Source organism: Hippocampus comes, unplaced genomic scaffold (assembly GCF_001891065.2).
Source record: "Hippocampus comes isolate QL1 unplaced genomic scaffold, H_comes_QL1_v1.1 scaffold35, whole genome shotgun sequence".
Lineage (NCBI taxonomy): Eukaryota > Metazoa > Chordata > Actinopteri > Syngnathiformes > Syngnathidae > Hippocampus > Hippocampus comes.
The window spans coordinates 106,773-120,935 of NW_017805279.1; the positions used below are offsets into that span (position 1 = coordinate 106,773).

The following is a 14,163-nucleotide window of genomic DNA, read 5'->3' on the forward strand; positions in this document are numbered from 1 at the left end:
TGTGAGAGTAGAAGAGTGTCAAGAGTGGGTAGGAGAGACAAGAGTGAGATAATATGGGACTGAAAGTACAGAGAGTAGTTTATGAGAGAGTATGCGAGAGTGAGGCTTTGACAGTGAGAGAGCGACAGTGTGAGACCAATAAAAGTGACAGTGTTAGAGCGTGAGAGAAAGAGTAGGAGAGTAAAAGCGGAAAAAGATAAGATAAGAAAACCTTTATTAGTCTCGCGGGTGTGAGATGATGAGAAAGCATGAGAATAAGAGTGAACGTGATGAGGAGAGTGACAAATTATGAGAATAAATGAGAGAGCATGAGAGGTCATGAGTGAGCAGTTGGAACATGAGAATGAGAGTGAGCTTTAAGGTATGAGAAAGGGTAGTGTGTGTGAGTGTGATAAGGGCGAAAGTATTGTGAGTGAATATATATGGACGTGGCTGAACGAGACTGTCTGAGAGTAAATGATTGTATAAGAGTGTGCGAGAGTGTATTCAGACTATGACATGAATGTGAGAGGGGAAACATTGAGTAAAAGCGTGACTGTTTGCAATTGAGTGCGAAATGGTTCGGAGAGACCGTATGGAGTGTGACACCACGAGAGAGTATGAGAGTGACACTGAGACTACAGGCGTGTCTGACAGCGAGAATACAAGTAGTGAGAGAGTATGAGAAAGTGAAAGAGAAGTGTGTGTGCGTGTGTGTGATGCCTACCAGGGTGACGCCAGAGAGAACCTCCAGCAAGGAATCTTAACAGCAACGAGGTATGATGGGAAGCAAAGAGTCACCTGACCGCTCAGCATCTTCGAGACGCAACCTGATTTACTCAGCATGATCTCACTCAGAGATCACAGGGAAGCAAGAGGCAAATGTGCCTGAGAGCTTCAGGCAGTGTGAGAGTAGAAGAGTGTCAAGAGTGGGTAGGAGAGACAAGAGTGAGATAATATGGGACTGAAAGTACAGAGAGTAGTTTATGAGAGAGTATGCGAGAGTGAGGCTTTGACAGTGAGAGAGCGACAGTGTGAGACCAATAAAAGTGACAGTGTTAGAGCGTGAGAGAAAGAGTAGGAGAGTAAAAGCGGAAAAAGATAAGATAAGAAAACCTTTATTAGTCTCGCGGGTGTGAGATGATGAGAAAGCATGAGAATAAGAGTGAACGTGATGAGGAGAGTGACAAATTATGAGAATAAATGAGAGAGCATGAGAGGTCATGAGTGAGCAGTTGGAACATGAGAATGAGAGTGAGCTTTAAGGTATGAGAAAGGGTAGTGTGTGTGAGTGTGATAAGGGCGAAAGTATTGTGAGTGAATATATATGGACGTGGCTGAACGAGACTGTCTGAGAGTAAATGATTGTATAAGAGTGTGCGAGAGTGTATTCAGACTATGACATGAATGTGAGAGGGGAAACATTGAGTAAAAGCGTGACTGTTTGCAATTGAGTGCGAAATGGTTCGGAGAGACCGTATGGAGTGTGACACCACGAGAGAGTATGAGAGTGACACTGAGACTACAGGCGTGTCTGACAGCGAGAATACAAGTAGTGAGAGAGTATGAGAAAGTGAAAGAGAAGTGTGTGTGCGTGTGTGTGATGCCTACCAGGGTGACGCCAGAGAGAACCTCCAGCAAGGAGATGAGGTTGTGCCCATCTCTCAGGTCCTCATAGAGGTCAGTGATGTGCTTCCTCACCTGCATGAATGAGAGGACGTAAGGCAAGGGCGAGGAATATTGCACTGCTACTCCTAGTCGTCATTTATAACCTAAATTTGAATATTTCTTCCTTGGAATTCTATTAATTTCATTCCCAACCATCTGTTCAATTACCAAAGTCCCGTGAAGGCCCAGAAACCGAAACCAGAGTCTGGAAGATGAGATCATTCAAGTCAGTCCAAGTCAAGCCGTTATGCCGCGACGCGCTGCCAGGGAAACTTCAAAATAAAAGCATCTAGGCGTTGATGGCCATATATTATTTGGTAAAGTAAGGTTTCTTTTGCAGTTGGCCTTGTTACCAAGGAGTTGGTGGCATGCTACGGTCATGTACAGCATAAACAATTGTTGATGTGGTTTGCTTGACTCCTCCTTGGCAGTGAACACATAAATAAGGGGTACTCCAAGCAGAGAAGTAACTCAGGCATTTATTAGGGTGTGGGTGGTTGTACGGAGTTAGACTTGTTTCAGCCCTAAACTCCACTTTGTTGTTGATAATAAGGTGAAAGGAATTTTATAGCCAGGACTGACAGTATAATGCCGGCAATCCCAGACATCATTGCAGCTAACAAAAGCGGACGATTTTTAAGACGTGCCACTTGACATTCAAACGGATACGACGATCTCTTTATGGCTTTGTGCAAATGTTATTTCTGTGTCTGTTGTCACTTTTATGAGCTCGGATTAGTCACTCTGCGGTCAAATCATTCTAGTAGGACTGAAACTATTTTCTCAACACCATCTACTGGATTGGTGTGTGTGCGCATACCAGAAGAATAGCTTTGAGTGTGTACACTACACACACACACACCTGTGCAGCCGAAACAGTCAATTCAAAGTGTGTGTGTTTACAACGCGCTGAGCAAACCGAGAGGATGATGTCACTCAGCAGGACGGTGGAGGCCGGCCAGCTTTCTTCACTCTTTAGCGCTTTGTTGGCATCAACTTGTGGAGTCTTTGAATGAGTTTCTGCAGACTTTTGATATTGGCGTATTTTATTTAGTCTTCGCAATGCTTTTGAATTACCCATAGTAGAAGTATTTTGGGGGGGCAAAATAAGGTCAAAAGGTAAAAAACGTCCAATCAGCTGCTCAGCAATGCCACAAGGGGGCATGTTTGCACATGATGTGGAGGATCCTAGTTCAGGACTGCATTCATCCCAGGCCCCAAAAAATTTTGATTTAATGATTTATTTACAACATATGTATTTATTTGATTGATTTTTATTTCATTTTTATTTTTTTGCTGGGCCCCCTCTAAGGTTGTTTTTTTTTTTTTTTTTTTTAAATACAAAACCTTTACTGGCAGTTTTATTCATGCATTTACTTTTGACATATACCTTTTTTTAATGTTAGTTGTATTTAAGTTTAGTTGCAAGTTATTGATATATCGATTTTAAGTGGATTTTATTAATTTATAATAACATACATAATTCAGAAATTTGATGGATTTTACCATTTTTTGCTGTATAACTTAAATATTAAAAAAAAACAATTTTAATTAATTTGTTTCGTTACATACTTCAGAATTTACCTTTATTTATTCCTTTGAAATATATATTTTTATTACTTTTACTGTATCTGTATCCATAAGTCACATCCTGCATACATGTCTTTAATTTTCCTGCCTAGTAAATGTACTGAGACACTCAACTTATCATTTATTTACATTTTCTTCCTCTTTTTAGTGCATAAAGCCTGACTATACAGCATATAGATATTTTAAATGCATAGCATCCCAGCACTTCTTTACTCCAAAAATGCTCTTCAGTGATTTGTGACCTACATTTTGCACACTGCTGGTACAGAGTCACATGTGCGAGCAGCCGCTGTCAGCGCAGTTGCCTCACAGTTTACAGTTACGGGGTCAGACAGACACCTTGTTCCTCAGTCGTGTAACAATGATGCCCTGCTTTCCATTCCTCACTAACCCCGTGTGTGTGTGTGTGTGTGTGTGTGTGTGTGTGTGTGTGTGTGTGTGTGTGTGTGTGTGTGTGTGTGCGCGCGCGCGCTTGTGCAACGCAGACTACACAGCCACCCAGTTGAATTCACAGCTGCGGCACCAACGGCACCGCATGCCATGATGTGCTACTACCACCAGCTGTTGGTATCATTGAAAATGTTTAGAATCGCCTATACGGTGGGGTTTGCTTTTTGAACTTTTTGTTTTTAAATAAGAAAAATGGTGCTCTATAAAACTGAATGACTTTACCTTGATGAGATGCTTGTTGACCCACTTTGTGAAAGTCTTCTTCTGAACTCTGTCACGCTCGTCTGCGGGGAATCGAGAGAGAGAAAGGAGTTAATGACAGCATCCAAAAATATTCACTTTCATTTTCATCGTGACGGATTTCCCCTCGGTCGACACACACACACTTTTCCAGTAAATTTGCAGGATTTGGAAAGAGCTAGCATTGTGGCTAATGGACAATAATTGTTTTTGTTCCCACGATTGAATAGCACATCGTCGTGTGTGTGTGCTGCAAAGTTATACATTAGACACATGCACAACATGAGGTTAGCTGTCCATTAGTGACCACTAATAAATTAGTCAGCTTTTAAGCTTCTGACCTCAGCCACGGAAATTTTGTGAATTAATTGGTTTGTGAGGGGATGGATGAAACAAAGTAGTACGATATATATTTCATCTCTCTGTATGAATACTTTCATTTCCTGTCTAACTCTCTTTGGGGTTATCTGTTTCTTTATATGAGCTTTGAAAAACGTGATTAATGCCTCGTACATGTACTTTCAGAGACATACACTTTGTATGTGTAATATTACACACACACACACACACACACACACACACACACACACACACACACACACACACACACACACACACACACAAACTGTGAAGGGGTACAATTTTGCCTTTGCTCTAACTGTCTCAGACTAAATGGCTAAAACCTGTGGGGTTCCCCAGGGGTCAATCCTGAGACCGCTATTGTTCAATCAGTAAATGCCTCCATTAGTCCAGCTAATTTGGAGATCAGTGTGAGGATGTAAAACAACCGTGAAAGTGTACAGTTTCCCACTGATCCAAATTAGGGCCTTGGCGGAGGTCTGCGTTGTTTTGTCTCAATTGTCAATCGTGTTCCAAGACACCCATCGTGTTCCAGAGGGGTGATGCATTTGTTCTGGGAATAGAGGCTGATGCTGGGCCACCAATGTCTTATCTCCTCCCTCCTGTCTCCCACCACAAACAACCACTCACACGCACACACGCACGCACACACTGCTGGAAACAATCTTCGTCTCCTCCATCTCCATGTGACATCATTCCACTTGGGAGAGACTCATGTACTCGCATTTCTTCCTTGCGTGTGTGCAACACCTTGTTTTGAAAATATATTTGAGTCTACTTTGGACCGTTGTCCAATTAAGTCACCAAAATCTGACTTTTTGGAAAAAGTGAGGACTTTCGATACTCGGGAAAAACAGAAATGAGTTTTACATATACAGTGGTACATTGACTTCCAAACTGAGTCTCCTACTTAAAAAGAAAATATTGTACAATGTTTCCATGCTTGGCTTGAGGAGTGCAACAGCATGGAAACAACAAGACTCAGTTGGCCTAACAGGTGTTTAGCTGTTGCCACGGAGACAGAGTGCCAAGCCACGTGGAGACGAACGTTATCATTTCCTGCACGAGCACGCACACACTTAATACATTCAACTGCTCCTAAAGTAGAAAGGATTTCTGACCAGGATGTTGGATTGAGGACTAAGTACTGTATGTTCAATATCTCGACTGTACCAGAGTTAATTAAGGGATGCATGCACAAACGCACACGGAATAGATTTTACAATAGAAGCAGGAAGGCAAAGTGAGCGTATTTCAACAGGCACTTGCGACATAGTTTCACGACACTGCAACAACACGTCTTGCTTCCCAAACCTGCTGCCCGGGTGGCTCAGCTGAGAGCAAATATGCTTTAAATGCATTTTCTCTCTCACACATGCACACTCAGACATGCACACACACAATGTAATCATAAAGTGAATAAATATCATGAAATGGATAACTGTGTGTGTATACTACATCATAGTGTGGAGGTAACTGGCACATATTGGCACTCATTCAGGATACAATAGAGTAGTATTGTTGACACCCACATTCAGTCTCTCTCTCTCTCTCATACTCTCACACATGCATACACAAGCACTCGCCAACAAACATAGACAGTGTCACACACAGACTCAAATACACACAAAAACACTGAATTTCTCACACACTGTCACACACGCATTAATTCTCACACAAACATCATACAGTCACTCATGAAAACTCACTCGTGCAACACAAGCGCATGCACCCTCACACGCAAATGCAGACACACAGTAATCTCTCTCTCTCATACACGCTTTTAGAAACACACATAGGTGCTCATGAAAGCACACGATGAATTCTCACCCTCATGCACTCTCACATGCTAACTTTCTTGAATACTCACCCTCGCTCATAAACGCAGGCACACACACCTACACACACGCGCTGTCAATCACTTCAACACACACTGATAAGACATCCTACCACCCGCAGACTGACCTGCACAGCACATGCGCGAGTACAGGTGCGCGTTGAGGTGAGATTCATTCCTGTAGTCAGGCCACATAGTCTCTAAAAGCGTGTCCACAAGATGTCCTAATCCGCCCCCTGGCCGGCACCCGGTAAATCCCCCTTAGCCGTCCTCTCCCGCCATGTCGCCCCGGCCCATCGGCTCTGTGCTTCCGTTTCGTTCTTCACACGTGTTGTGTCAGAGTGCCTCCTCTGCTAAGGCCCCTCCTCTCAGCTCACTGACTTCACTGTCCCCGCCTTCCTTTCCTCACCAGAGATCAGCTGGCCGAGGCTCTGCAGGGCGCTTCATCATTGCGCCTCACTCTACGACACTAACTAAGTCCTATTTTTACACCGGCTGTCAGCTTTTAAGTCTCTTTTGTTTTTAAGTCTCATTTTCCTCGTCAAGTAGCTCTCAGCCTTGATGGACAGCCCACGAGTCAGTCAAGTCTGTAATTGTTCCTAATTTTAGAAGCTTGAATCCCTTCACCCCAGAAGCTCCGCCTTGCCTCCTCGCATCCCGGTGCCTCTCCCAGCTCGAGAAAATCTTGCTGTGTCATGTTTGAACCAAAGAGAGCCAAGTAGAGTAGAGAGAGGTGGCAGCAGCGAGTTGGCACAAACAGTGAATGCCGAGTGAAGTTCTTAAAATAAATAAATGCATCGAATTACAAGCATACATACATACATACATACATACATACATAAATTAATTTTAAAAATTTGCTTTAGGAAAGTCCACTTAGCTTAATGCTAACAAACAATGATTAACACCATAGACGAGCTAACCAATAGCATCAGTATCCTCTAAGTGGCCGAGGCATGCACACCACAATGAATTAATCATGATGCACAAAATGTTCTTCTTTACGTTCTGTTCAATGGAATTTTACAAAACATTTCAGGACCGTGGATGCAAAGCCACAACAGAAAGTGATAGCTCTCGCGTGCACACGCAAGTCTCACAGGATCCTGATTCCTTTGAGCGACTCCCGTTTTTTTGTTGTTTTTTTTTAGCCTCTTCCAGTCTGACGTCTGGCATGAAACATGCTGTAGCAATTCAGATTAGCACCACTCTCGCTCTAATCTCCCTCACTCGCCCTTCCTCTTCCGGTCTTTCTGGCATTATGTCATTTTCAGTTTCACATTCAAGTTTCACTCTATTTAACTGTCAGTCGTTGAACCCCATGTGGATCTGAACATCAAGCCGCCCACAGAGTGTCCACAGGACGAAGCAGCCTAAAATTAGCCAGTCATCAAATTATCATGCAGCGCACACTGCCCTCATGTGGCCAGATGGGAGAAATGTGAGTGCATTTTAGATTTATATTAATCTGGGAACTTCCTGTTGTACAAATCAACACAAGAGTACATTATAATTGACTAATAAACTCACAGGAGACTTCACCGGAAACAAAAAAGTTGGTCTTTAAAATGTAAATTAGGCTCACTTTGGGATAATTTGACTATTATGTTGTCTTGTGATGTTAAGTGTCTCTCAGGGCTGCGCCTCGGGGCCTTTGTAGTTTTCCATTTAGTTTGAGGGATCTCTTTGTTTTAAAGTAACTTTTAACAGCGTGTGTATTAATAGTTGTAGCTCTGGAGTAGCTGACCACTCATCCGGTGTAAAACAAAACTAACTAAATCTTCCTATTCTGACCCTCTGTTAAGAAACCATGGCACTCGTGACACTGTACGTTTCTCAGTCAATGGTCTGACAGCTAGGTTGGCCGAAGAACAAAAGCCATTTTGAAGATGCTAGAGTCCAGTTACATTAGTCAGAGGTGGCTTCGGGCATGTGCCATTCATTTGCAGTCTGGACACATGGTGAAACACTACAATCACTTGAAACACTACATTTTGTTGAATGCACACGTGATTGATCGCTTCTGGTAAGTGGCACACACGTGATTGCTCAGTGATAATGTTGACATAGAAGGGGCTGGATGGCTAAATTGTGGACAGGGAAAAAAATGTGTCCTTCAAATTGTGACTTTGTGACTTCCTGATTCTCCCCTTTTCACTTGACTCTCAACATTAAGTACACGTGCACAATAATAATGTGCAAGATATTAAACCAGCTCTCTATCAGCCCAGAGAACTAAGCATGTTTCACCTCTCACGCCAAGGTCCTGAGCTGGCACAATTCGAGCCAACCACATCACAGCAGATCAAAACAAGTCGCGTGTCTCGAGCAAACCAACAAATCCTAAATGGGCTTAAGACACTAAGCCTGCAATGTGACCCCAGCTGCAAGTTCTGGACCACTGTGGGATATGGTGGACAGTATAAAAAAAACACAATCAAAGTTTAGATGTGGAATTTGGTATTACACAAGCAAGAGAAAGCAGCAAATTAGAAGAATTTGACATGAAGAGAAATCAATGAGGGCCCAAGGATGCAGCCCTGAGGGACACCAGAACCAAAGCATACAAAAAAATGTGTCAAATTAATCAAAACAGAGCCTTATTATTTTTTGCAATGGCAGATTATTTTTGACTGGATCCCCTTAGCTAGGGTAGATGTGACAAAGGTTTTGATCAGTGTGTCGTGGGTGTGTTGGATTCGATACCAGCTGACTTTGAGCAAGAGTACATGTAGACCTTGGACTGGTCGTCAGCCAATCACGGGGCATAAACAAATTACCATTCCCATTTACATTCCCAATAAAGTCTATAAATCACAAAAAAAAAACAAAAAAAAACATCAAGGACGAGACAAAGCACAAAGCCTCGAGCACAGGCAACTGCATCAAAGTCACAATTGCATCAAAGTCATGGAAACCTCTATTGGACTTCATTTTTTTTTGTTTTGTTTATATTAGATCTCAGTAGAGTGGCTTACTGCAAGTCCACTTGTATCAAGAGCTCACGGTGCAAGCAGCCAACAGTCTAACAAAGCTTCTGATAAAGCATGGCCTCACTTTTGGATCCAAATATGGACTCAAAGCACGATCAAATACTCATACGTGGGTTCTTTCACTGTAACAAGAGAAACGTGTGTGCGCCTTTAAAATAGAACAGTGCCATGTTTGCATATTAGCAAGCCTGGAGCACTAATGCTACATGTTAACACCTCACAAGGCAATAGCTGTCCATTCCCGAAAGAACCAAAAGCTAATAGGAGGCTACATGCACAGAAAGGCTAATACCAAAAGGATGCTCACAAAGCTTGACTGATATAAAAAGTGGGTGAAGCCTCCACAGAAAGTGTTATGGCGCTCATGTCTAATATGACAAGATCTACTTCCTTCCTGTGCAGGCAGTTATTACCTCTTTCAAGCACGAGCGGTGCGAGGACACGGTGACGACGACGGCGGCGGTGGTAGAACCAAACGCCGGCAGCGGTGAGGAAGTGCACCGCCGCCATCAGGATGGGAGCCAGGACGCCTGGGTCATACAGGAAGTTCATACCCCCACCCAAAATAGACTCACAGTTAGGATCCAAAGGAAGATGAACGCATCTCACGGGATCACAAACACAGAACTAGCCAGCTTAACAAGTGCACAGTGCTTCTCCCCGTGGAGTTGCCCTCTCTCTCTCCCTCCCTCTAAAGCTCACTCACCCTCGACAGCGAATTCCAGTTCCTCCAATCAGAGCGTTTGGACAAATGAAATTCAAAAGCGGGAAGCCACAAACTGTGCTTCTTGTGACTGCCTAAATGGGCTGTGGTATATTGAAAACTTTATTTAACAGGAGTTAAGATTGCCACAGGGTCTTGTAAATATGTAAATACAGAATGTTTATACATGCAAAACAAAGATTGATGTCATGTGACTGCCTAAATGGGCTACAGGATATCGGAAACTTGAATTAACAGTTAAGTTTGGTACAGTACCATTTCTAACACATTATTGTCGATACAATAGAAAGGTGTACAGTTGTAAAACAGATTGGTATCAAGTAACTGCCTCGAGGGTATGCGGTATATCATAAACTTGAGGTAATTTAGGTGTGGCATTCAATAGTTCTGAATCAAGTTTCTCGTACGTATCTCGTAAGTGCATATATGCAAAACAAAAATTGGTTTCAAGGGATTGCCTAAACGGGTTGCGCTACATTGGAAACTGAGTTAAGAGGAGTTAAGTTCGGTGTTGAATGGTTCTGAATTAAATCTGTGACACACAGGGTGGTGGTGGAGCAACACATGGCGACAATCTAACAATACTCACAGGCATATATTCTTTATCCTCCACAAATAACCGCGGCTTACTGGAGAATAACTGCCTCCATGCAAATCACAATCTTGGATTTTCTTTTTTTTAATGAGGAAAAATTGGGGGTGAAGTTTTTTTTTTTTGCTGAGCTTTTTCACTTTCCTTTTTTACATTTAAAAATCAGATTAAACCTACAGTGAGTCACAAGGACCTACAAACATACAGGAACAGGAGGGTTAAGGAGTACTGCCTGAACTGTGTTTATGTGTTTGGCGGCGTTGCCACGAGCGGCGTGACACATCATGTCTGTGTTATTTTGATCTTATTTTTACCTTTTGGACATCAGCTGATTATGACGCCGATTGTCGAGGGAGGCGATTGAGTGTACAGTGGAGAGGGGGCCTGTATGAATGCCAAAGACTGAGTCGGCCAGCCAGAGAGACGGATTGGACGTCTCCGGTTACTCTCACCTTGGAAAGAACTGTGCATGAACTTTAGGGACGGGAACAAACATTATATTAGTTTGCTGGTAAAACGTTTTATGTTTTTAAAGAGATTTATTCATGAAATTCATTTAATCATATTTTATGTAATTGCTGTAACACCGAACTTCCCCTCAGTGAATCAATAGATCCTAGCTTATCTAACAACTGAATTAAAAGAAATTGTGTAGTGCATTTAAAGGGCCAGAAAACCCATTGAAAAATTAGCCAAAAATCATTACAATTATTCAACTAAAGTAAAGTTGACTGCATTTTAGAATAAGCCCCCACCACATCTTTGATAGCGCCTCCCAGAGGACAGGAGGGTGGACAGGTTCAGATGGCTACTGTGCTTTGAACAATCATTTTAGTCACAAAAAGGATGAAACTGGATTTCTTTTTCCGCAATTACGCCCAAGGTGGTAAAGTCGTAAGTGACAAGCCTTGGTGGAGGTCTGCGCTCTCACCGGTGCTCTTGTTATTAGGGAAATACATAGACAACACACCATCTTTGGCAAACAATGCTTAATTTTAAAAGGACTACATGAATACTCGAGTCAGAAGGCAAACACACAAAAATAGTGAGAAGCAGGACTAGAACTGTGGTAAAAGGTTGCACCACCGCTCACCACAGTGTGGCAGGAGAGACCAATGAAACCAAAGCCAGGCTGGGAAGCAGCAACTTTGCTAGCTTAGCTCTTGTCTACAGCAGTGTTGATTAAAAACTGCACTGCACAATAACAAACATATTAGCCCATAAATACCTCAAAGTTAGCGCAATTATTATTTTGTTTTTGGAATGGGATCTTATGACATTCTTTACCTTATTTTATATCCACTACATTACAGTTGAAGATGAGTACATTTTTTGCTTGGATTTAAAAGAAAAAGGAGTTAAAATGACATGAATGCACGGAAATAGTGTGTGCTAAAAAGTTTCGTTTCGGCTCGTGAAGTGAATGGCTCCCTTCATTCGTCCGGCACGAAAACATGTCACCGCTTCTCACCCCGCACGGACAATGGCGCCTTTTGTGACACGTTCTCCACCGCGTAAAAACAACACAACTACTGTACATTAAAGTGCCTCATATCCTGACGGCGTGCTTTTTATCACCCTCCAACCTCCTACACATTGTCCTAGTCAGCGTCCTTTCGCAGCCGCAGCGCAACAAGGTCACGCCGACACAATAACTGAGAGGCAGCAGGAAAAATAAATAAAATTAAAATGACAGCTGTATGACAGGAGGATGAGGATGGCAGGAAACGAGATGAGCAAGATGAGAGAATAAGGCTAATGTATCGTCCAATCTTCAATTTAATCCATGAAAATAAAACTGCAAAGTAACATTTTGTCTGTACAATGACAACAATCTGACTCAGTAAAGTGGGGTCATATTTGTCGCTCCCCGTGCAGTACCACTTCCAGCACATAGGGGGCAATCTAATCCAGGTAGAAAACAAAACAGCTGTCCTCCTCTGTTAATATGTGATGATGCCAAAACATACATTGACAGATGACTGACCACCCAGACGATGAGTTTGGCACGAGTGGGTCAAACGGGCATGAGCATTCGAGCTCGGAGTGTCGGCTCAGCTGATCTCACACGCACGCACGTTGTTACAAAGACACTTGAATAGATAGCGCTGGAAAATAAACTATTAGTGAAGGAGTGAGTGACAATTCGCTGATGGTCTGTTTTGACAGGCTGATCTGAGCGGATAGCTGCACACAGGAAGTGAGCGCGAGCAGACAGACAAGACACCCCGAGAGGCCATTAAGAGATTACAAGTTGCATGACCCCTGCATAAACTGACAAGTGCGGATTAACAAGCCTCAACACACACACACACACACACACACACACACACACACACACACACACACACACACACACACACACACTAAATAAGGGAGCGTCCAGACAGCTTCCAGACAAGTCCTGCTGACTTTGGAGCTAAAAGTAAATGCTAACATTGGGGCTAGACGATTAATAGATTCAAGTTCATTGCTCAGAAGGAATACACTAACAACAAGGCTGCGATCCGAGAAGAGCTTGTGTTCAAAAGCAGTCAGAGGTGGAGAATTAGCAGCTTTTCCAACACTAGCACAGTTCAATGGCCATTGTGCTGCTCCTTCCGGGGTGTGCACCTTGGCCACCTGGGGGCAGTAGATTACCCACAGATGGAGACACTGCAAATGTAGCTCCTCCAAAAACTGGAATAATAGTCTCTCTTTGCAGAGGACAAAGAATGTGTGCCTGAGAGTGATATTTTCTGTCAATGTGTATCGTTGGCCCATTTATGTTCCAACATCCGTTGCTTCAAGATATTTTATTTTAGGCCATCTCGCTCAGGCTTAATGCATGGATGCATTTGTCAGGCCGAAGTAAACTCTAAAGATGGAGTAGTAGCCCGGCAAACGTTTACGACAGGCTGGAGTTCTTGTTTCCAGTCACCAAATTCTAATGACCCGATTCCTTTGTCTTAGCCTGCACAGCACAACACAAATCAAGACAGAAGCAGTTTATAGTGACGCTCTTGTTCATCTCCTTCCCCTTCAGGGTCACCTTCACTTATAATCAAGTGAAGTGACAGCTCAATACAGAGCAAATGTTTGAACCGATCGCAGCCCGTTGATTGACGTGCGATCGGGTGCGTATGTGCGCATCTTGAATTTTACCACACAAGATCGTAGCTGTCAGATTGTTGATATTGACACAGCTCTCGTTTCATCAGTCAAACACCAAAGAGAAAAGGGGAGGGGGGGCGGGGGGAGCAAAGTAGGACCACATGGAGAATCAATGAATGGAGACGGTTGGTGGGAAAGGAGGGAGGCCACCACGGAAAGTGGAGATTTATGACCTCGTGAGAAAAGAGAAGCTTCATTCCGGAAGGAGAGTGGTTTGATGTACCCATGTTTGATTAGGAAGGAATTTATAGTGATATATAATTTGTTTCGGGTGTCTGTGCCTTCAGAATTTCACTCGTCAGAGCAATCAGCAGAGATTGGACAGCCTGACAACAGTATAGTCAAAACAAGGAGTTAATTTTTTTTTTTTTTTAAAGTTGATTTTCCTTTCCAGTATGTTGTCGTTTTTTTTTTTTTTTTTTTTTTTACAATGTATCTATGCAAGACACATATTTGTATTAAGTGACTGCCTAAACGGGGCACGGTATTTGAAACAGTTCACAAGAGAAAGGTTTGATGCGGGACAATTTGGAACAGGTTTCTTGTACAGTCAATGTGAATACTGTGCTGTGTAAAT

At 42.8% G+C, this 14,163-nt stretch overlaps 1 protein-coding gene across 1 annotated transcript in view; it reads right to left on the bottom strand.

Moving 5' to 3' along the window:
* Positions 1-14,163, bottom strand: part of LOC109516315 (microtubule-actin cross-linking factor 1-like) — a 137,177-nt gene that overhangs the window by 98,057 nt on the left and 24,957 nt on the right. Inside the window, exons 3-4 of the mRNA XM_019870778.1 lie at positions 3,910-3,971; positions 1,591-1,680 (exon numbers count right to left, since the gene is read on the bottom strand). Of these exons, the coding sequence (XP_019726337.1) occupies positions 1,591-1,680; positions 3,910-3,971 (152 nt within the window). The remainder of the gene's footprint in view (positions 1-1,590; positions 1,681-3,909; positions 3,972-14,163) is intronic.